A 7,143-nucleotide genomic window follows, 5' to 3' on the forward strand; every position below is an offset into this window, starting at 1 on the left:
TGCTCTCACCGTAATTTGGGGTGGGATAAACAAAAAAAAAATGGCTTCTCCCGGCTTCTCCTTCAGACCCCTAAAAACATGCTCTCACAGGGAAACCATTTTGCCAAACGGTTTACCAAAACCGCTTTAGCTCCACCGATAAAACTGTTCGTGAAGCTAAAACAAAAATAAAATAGCTTCACTAGTGAAGTAAAGCCCTGTCAAACGGGCCTCGGTAAGAGTAGCCCCATTTCGGACGCTGCTAAAGTCGCCGACCACGCCTGACGAGCGGGCCCTGCCCATTTCGGAAACGCGCGCGCCGCGCACGCGGTTTAGAGAAGAAACCGCCGTCTGTCTAGTCCGTCTCCCACGTTACAGCTCCATGCCTCCATTTCCCCCTCTCTGCTCGAAGCTGGTACAGGTCTGCTGCCTGCCGGTGTATGGCGTGAGGACCTTCATTCGAAGCAAACTTTAAATCCGATGGTGAGAAGCTTGATTTGGGCAGCAATTGATTGTGATGAACTCGAACCTAGAATTCTAGTTGCGCATTTTGATTTGGGCTGCCAGGATCTCGATTCGGGCTGCAAGAAGTTTAATTTTGCCTTTTTATATTGCAGGCCTGTCGAGCCGACATCACTATGGTGCTCGCGGCCATGCTCGTCGTCCCTCACAGCCCGCATGGGACATGGTGCGGCCGGTGCTGGTTCCGCCTCCGGGAGCTCCGCGGCCATGGTGGAGGCACGCTCCTGCGACGGGTCCACGCGCATCGCCGCAGTCGGAGACGGTGGCATGCTCGGGAGGCCCCTCGGCGGCTGCCACCACGCACGTCAACAAGCGCGAGCTCCTGCTCGTCGCCAGCGTCGAGGACCAGCTGCTCGAGTTGATCTGCGCATGTCGTTAGGATCCACCCGGGGGCCACCAAGATCGTCGTCCGAGACCTCTCCACCGGCGGCGTCCACAGCGACAAACAACAACGAAGGGGCCGCCACCTTCGAGCTTCCGTCTCCCGTCCTGCACGCTTCGAGATCGACCGGTGGCCACACAACAGCGAAGCGGATGTTTCCTCAAAAAACAACGAAGCCGATGGGGTGACGGTGGTTCTGTTTTCTCGTGGCACTGGCACGCGATGCGGATGGATAAAGTAGAGAGGGCCCATCTGTGAAATATCTCCACTCTCGTTCGCGTGCACCCGACGCAGATGCTCCCTCTGACGCGTTCTCTCTCTCACGCTCTCGCTTACACGCACGCTCGCGCCCTACAGCTGCCCCGCGGGCCGTGACCTGGGCACGGACGTCGAGGCCCACAGTGCAGCGAAGTGGAGGCCGCGGCGCCGGTGACCCCGAAGGTCGCCCACGCCGCCCCCGTGAGGAGCTGCGCCACCGTCGCCGTCTTCACCGGGCCGGATCTGTGGCGAGGAGCCGGGCCGTGCTGCTTCCTCACGGCACGGACGCCATTCGAGGAGGAGCCGTACCAGGCTCCAGACTCCGGGGTCGTTGGTGTCCCGCGCAAGCCGGGTTAGGCCTCAAAACCAGACCAGGTAACCAATCAGCCCCTTCCTGGAGCCTGGACAAAAGCTGTGCGTAGGTAAACCAAACATACTCACAGAGGAGGAGAGGTGATTTATTTAACTCGATCCGAAAACTTTCTTTTCAATCTTTAGTTTAGTGTTTGACTACAGCAGGATCTCAAAACCTATATTTTGCATTTCTGTATGCTCGAAACTAATTATGCTTTTATACAATTTTTTTTTGTTCGGTGCTAAGATAATCGATGCTAGCCTTTATTGTGCTTCCCATCTTCTAGAATGGAGAAACATCATGAACATATTTTAAAAATTGTTTCCTTACTTTTATCAGGATACATCTTGAAGACAACGTGTAAGCTAAATGTTCAATACAGATATGTAAATGAAGCTAAGTAGCTACATTTGTCCTAAATTAACTCTGTCTAGTACCTTCTAATAAATCTCATACACGGTAATAAGAAACTATTTCTCTAGTTTTCTAAAATAAATTAGAAGCCAATAAAACTATAAATAAAACCGTAAAAATAGACTTTACGGCTTTGGTTCTAAGCCTACAGCTAAAAGAAACCCTCCTAAGATGTCTGATGACCATACACTGCGCCATTCCAAATCGTCCCATTGGTCCACGTGCCCCTCCAACTGTGGCCTACTGCCGCGACACGATTGGAAGAGGCCGCCTCTCTCGACGGCGACGATGCAGCACTGGTCGTGCCCGGGCGGCATAGGCGACCAGGCTCCTTCCTCGTTCGCTTCTTCTACCATCTAGGTCTCTCTAACCTCCAACATGGCTAGCCGTGGGAGTTTGCAATCTCCTTACTTGCCCTTCTTCCTATTTATCTGTACCATAACGTTGTGAGTTTGTTCTAGCTCTGCGTGTTGTAGGCCAAACAAAAAGAAACTGTGTCAATGTTTAGATTACTGAACTTGTGTCTGGGAATTCATGGGTGGTAGCACTAAGAGCATCCGCCTTGGTCCTTGCCGCACGTCATCCTTGGTCAAGCGGCCGTGGTCTAGCTAGTTGGTATCTGACGTTGCTCTTTGTCTATGCATGCTGTCATGGGTTCATGTGATTGCTTGTGGGTGTTGATTTACCTCTGATTGTGGCTGTACTTTGTGCTCTGTGCTGCTATTGTTCTATGCTGCAAGATTGCTGCTGCTTGTACTGCTCGTAGTTTAGGTGTTTGAGGAAACGCCCGTTCAAGCTAAAATGCCAGTTCAACGTGTCTGTTCTGTTTTTTTGCAATTAGGCTATGGTGTGCTAGTTTTATGGTCATTTGGAAGCGGAAAACAAAGTTAGTATGGGAATTAATGTTGATTTAGAGAATAGGTCCGTATGATTACTTACTCAAGTTACTCTAGATTTTTTGTAATTTTGATGTCTTGCTTTTATCAATTTTGGTCGGCCAAGCCAGGTGATCTTGCAGTTGCACACATACAGGACATAGAAAGAATGAGCATGTAACTGAACATGATTATTTTGCGCATGTGTAAAAATCACACTTAAGTAATGGTGGCTTAGTCATGTAATGATTGTTGGATTCATCATCATCAAATGCAAGATTATGTAATATATGCTTGTAATATATCTTGTTGAAAATAGACATTTTAAATCATTCAAATTAGAGAAGTTCAAGAATAAAACCTGTTGCAAATATTAAGCGTTTTACCATAACCGTTATAAATAATTTTAATACCAATAGAACGTGGATTGATAGGATAGAGGACTGAGATTTGGCTGGCTTGCTGGAAGGTTGAGTAATATGGATGTAATTTTTTTTTGGAGTGGATAGCCAAATGAAGACATGGAGAGTAGAATTTGGAGGGTCTCCTAAAGATGTTCTGATAACAGATAGGGTGATTTCAGTAGGCACCCATGAGTTCAAAATTCCCCGTTTTTTATCCGCTCGGCTTGCATTCAGTCAGTTTGAGAAGGAATAAGATACAACCATACTGGTCATCAATCTCGAAATCCCTGAAACTCGTTAACAAGTAACCCCATATGTGGTTTTAAGTCAAACCATAGCAGTACAAACTAGACACCTTATCCTTGAGCCGCAACTATGTAATAGTGCACTTGTGCCTATGAATGATGTAGATGTGTCTAGCTCTTGTTTATCTCATCTGTACTCTGAAATGACCTCTACCTCTTTTTGACTTTTGATTCACCATGTGTTATCCATATCGGTGAACTAAAGCATATGACAATAGTAGATTAGCTAAGTTGTATAATTAATGCCCCATCATGTGTGCAAGTCTGGTTTTAGCATCTCAACTTAGAATTAACCCTTATTTGTTTTATATTCCTGCTTGCCAAGACCCATGTGTTGTGTTGAAGAGAGCAACATTGGCTTTTAGATATTTATGTTATGGACAATCATTATGTATCTTTCAAGACCTGCAATCATATCACATTCTCGCAGCTAAAATAGAGTATGATTCAGTAGCCGCCCCTATGTGATGTGACCGATTTCAACATATCGATTAACCATTCTAAACATTTCTTTCAGGATAAGGAGGCATCTCTCGTGCAAGAATCCATGTCATGGGGAGGTCTGTTCTTGAGCATGGGCCGTCCCACGCAGGAGCAACAGAAGTCTTGCCTTGCAGCTGCTGGTGGCTTCAACTACGACATAACTCTTCATGGTGCCACACACCCAAAGTCAGCGTCTACCTTGACCTCTAGAGAAGCTGGAGGCGAAACATGCGACAAGGCTCTTACCGAGCGTGGCTTCTTTGTGAACCGATCACGTGTCTTGATTGGCTCAGGTTCTAATGCATTTGTCCATGCCAAATCTGCACTCCTCTCATGGAGGTAAAAGGAGCCTGAACCAGAGTTTTCATGGCCCCTTCCCACTACATATTCAAATACCATGTCCCTGCTTTTGCCTCCTGACTGAGCGTTCTCGGAACTGGTTTTCAGGCACTTGGCATTAGGGTGGGCGAATGTGGAAACAGGCACCCCGGTGAAGGTAGGAACGAGGTTCTGCATCTGCTACAAGGAGCTGATTCCCTGGGTGATGCTGCCGCTTCAGATAGCGTATGTGACCGATGGCGATTCAGATAAATCCAAGATGTTTGCATTCGGCAGCGGCACTCTACAGGGCCATCTGCTGGTTGGTACACACAAAACATACTCAGAGGATAGATATGTTGGTATGGTTTTGCTATGTGCTAGAACTGGTAAGTGAGAACTCATTCTTTGACCATATGTATGTGGAGTGTGCAGGCTGGGGAGGAGCGGTTCTCGGTGCTGGTGGACGAGGAGGAGCGGGTGTGGTACGAGGTGGTTTCTTTCTCAAAGCCGGCGCATGTCTTGGCGACATTGTGCTACCCATATGTGCAGCTGAGGCAGAAGCATTTCGCACAGCAATCGGGGCAGGCGCTCCTCAGGCATGTGGCCACTTGCTTGACCAAGCAGTAGAGCTTTGATGGAGATCGAAGAAAGAATGTATAGAAAATGCCATATGTATTCCCCGTGTGAATTCCATTCCGACTTGGCTTGGTTTGGCGTTGCTGTGATGAGAAATGTTGGAGCATCATAACCACATCGGACCACACTCGCTCCCTTGGTCCACGTGCACCGAGAACCGCTCCTCCCCAGCCTGCACACTCTACACACGTATCATCAAAGACTGAGTTCTCACTTCTCAGTTCTAGCATGTAGCAAAACCATGACAACATATCTATCATCTGAGTCTGTTTTATGTGTATCAACCAGTAGATGGCTCTATAGAGTGCGGCTGTCGAACATAAACATCTTGGATCTGTCTGAATCGCCATCGGTCACATACGCTATCTGAAGCGGCAGCATCACCCAGGGAATTAGCTCCTTGTAGCAGATGCAGAACCTCGTTCTTACCTTCACCGGGGTGATCGTTTCCACATTCGCCCACCTTAGTGCCAAGTGCCTGAAAACCAGTTCCGTGCGGGAGGTTTGGAGGCCCACTCTACTGCGTGTTGCGGTGAGCGAAGGGGGCAGCAAGGTGGCGGTGACGAAGCCTTCCCTCTCGGGGGTGGTGCCCCCCGGGGTGGCTGCTGATAACGTGACAGCGGCGACGACGTTGTTGGCGGCGATCCTGGTGCCGATGGCGGAGGTTGCGTCGGAGGTAACTCTCGCGGCCCCTCCTCCGTCGGTCGCGGTGGAGGAGACGAGGGGGGCGAGCTCCCTACCTCACCGGGTGGAGGGCTGCACGACCTATCCTTGCTGTCGGAGCCGAAGGCGCTGGAGAGAAGCGTGGCCGGGACGGAGTTGGGACGCCCGGCGGCGTCCCATGCGAACGAGGTGGTGGAGATTCCGTCTGACGACGAGGCGGATACCGTGGCGGAACCGCCGGTGTCGCCACGGGAGCTGGCGGTGGTCTAGTCGGAGACTGGGCCCTCCGGCAGTTTATCGGAGGGTGACTTGGAGTGGCCCTTCCCTGAGAGCCCGTCGAAGGCGAGGTTCGTCCTTCGGGATTCCCGGGAGCGCCAGCTCTGGGACATTTTTGAGGGGCAAGGGCATGCCGCGGTGTTCGAACTCACCAAGCTGTCCGCGAAGCTTGAGAGTGCCCGGAAGCAGGCTCAGTTTGCCCGGCAGCTGGTTGAGGTCGACCTGCAGCTCGCCGTGGAGGTGAGTTTTTGGTACTTATCCTTGCCCTTTGAATCTTTCGTCAGTTGTTTTTAGCATGCCTGTTTTTCATAGGAAATAAGGAAGGTGTCGTCCCGCAAGTCTTACTTCCTCCGGGCGGAACACGCCCGGACGGCCGAGCTTGAGCGTCGGGTGGAGTCCGCTTGCCGCGAGTCCTAGGTCCGGGCGGCCGAGGCGGCCGCGGCGCGAGCGGAGGAGCAGCGTGTGGCGGAGCAGGCGACTGCTGCCGAGCAAGGGCTCGAGGCGGCGAAGGTCCGCCATCAGGAGATTGAGGCGGGGCTGCGGGCGTCCCTGGCAAACACCGAGGCGGCGCTTCAAGAGGCCTTCGCGGCCCTTGAGCCGGAGCGGGCCGTCCTGGAGAGGGCACAGAAGGCCCTGGAGCGGAGCAGAGGGCCCGGTCGAAGGCGGATCAGGAGGTGCTCGCGCTCCGGGGCTAGGTGATGGGGATGGAGGACGCGAGTGCCCGACTGCGCGAGCTGGTGGCTCAGCAGGCAGAGGATCTTTCTACCCTTGAGGCCTCTCGCATCAGTGCGTACCTTTTTGTTTTCTCGTGGTGCTGATTTTTCCCTCAGCCTATTTCTAAGCTTGTCGCCCTTCTTCCAGAGCTGGGTGAAAAGGTGAAGGCGTTGGAGCGAGACCTGGAGGTGACCAAGGTGAACTTCAGTCGGAATGCCGAGGAGCTGGCCAAGTCCCGTGAAGAGCGACGTGCTCTCGAAGGGGAGCTTGGCCAGATCCGCAACGCTGCCCAGCTCGTCGTCTCGGAAGTCTTCGGGTCGGCGCCAAGTACCAGCGCGCCCGCGGTCCAGCTGGCGGAGGTCCTAGACGCAGTCAAGGACTTTGTCAGGAGTGGGCTGTTTTATGGAGCGTCGGGGGTGCTGACCTTGGTGGCGACGTACCACCTGAATCTGGACTTCACCACTATCTGCGGCGGGTATGCTGAAGGCCTGAGTATGGGGGACATCCAATCGATCAGGGAGAGCTTGCTGCCGCATGCGCGGTCGGTGTCAGAGCA

At 51.8% G+C, this 7,143-nt stretch overlaps 1 protein-coding gene and 1 long non-coding RNA gene across 2 annotated transcripts; both read left to right on the forward strand.

Moving 5' to 3' along the window:
* Positions 1-324: 324 nt before the first annotated feature.
* LOC136475525 (UPF0548 protein At2g17695-like) lies at positions 325-5,021 on the forward strand. The gene is made up of 5 exons (XM_066473013.1): positions 325-462; positions 597-1,516; positions 4,012-4,316; positions 4,425-4,617; positions 4,731-5,021. Exons 3-5 carry the CDS (start codon positions 4,042-4,044, stop codon positions 4,923-4,925), a joined length of 663 nt encoding a protein of 220 aa, XP_066329110.1. The 5' UTR covers positions 325-462; positions 597-1,516; positions 4,012-4,041; the 3' UTR covers positions 4,926-5,021.
* A 588-nt stretch (positions 5,022-5,609) lies between these two features.
* LOC136475527 (uncharacterized) lies at positions 5,610-6,773 on the forward strand. Its single transcript, XR_010763203.1, has 3 exons — positions 5,610-6,113; positions 6,186-6,659; positions 6,735-6,773. It is a non-coding gene; the product is annotated as an uncharacterized lncRNA (long non-coding RNA).
* Positions 6,774-7,143: the final 370 nt, after the last annotated feature.

Source organism: Miscanthus floridulus, chromosome 8, assembly GCF_019320115.1.
Source record: "Miscanthus floridulus cultivar M001 chromosome 8, ASM1932011v1, whole genome shotgun sequence".
Classification (NCBI taxonomy): Eukaryota; Viridiplantae; Streptophyta; class Magnoliopsida; order Poales; family Poaceae; genus Miscanthus; species Miscanthus floridulus.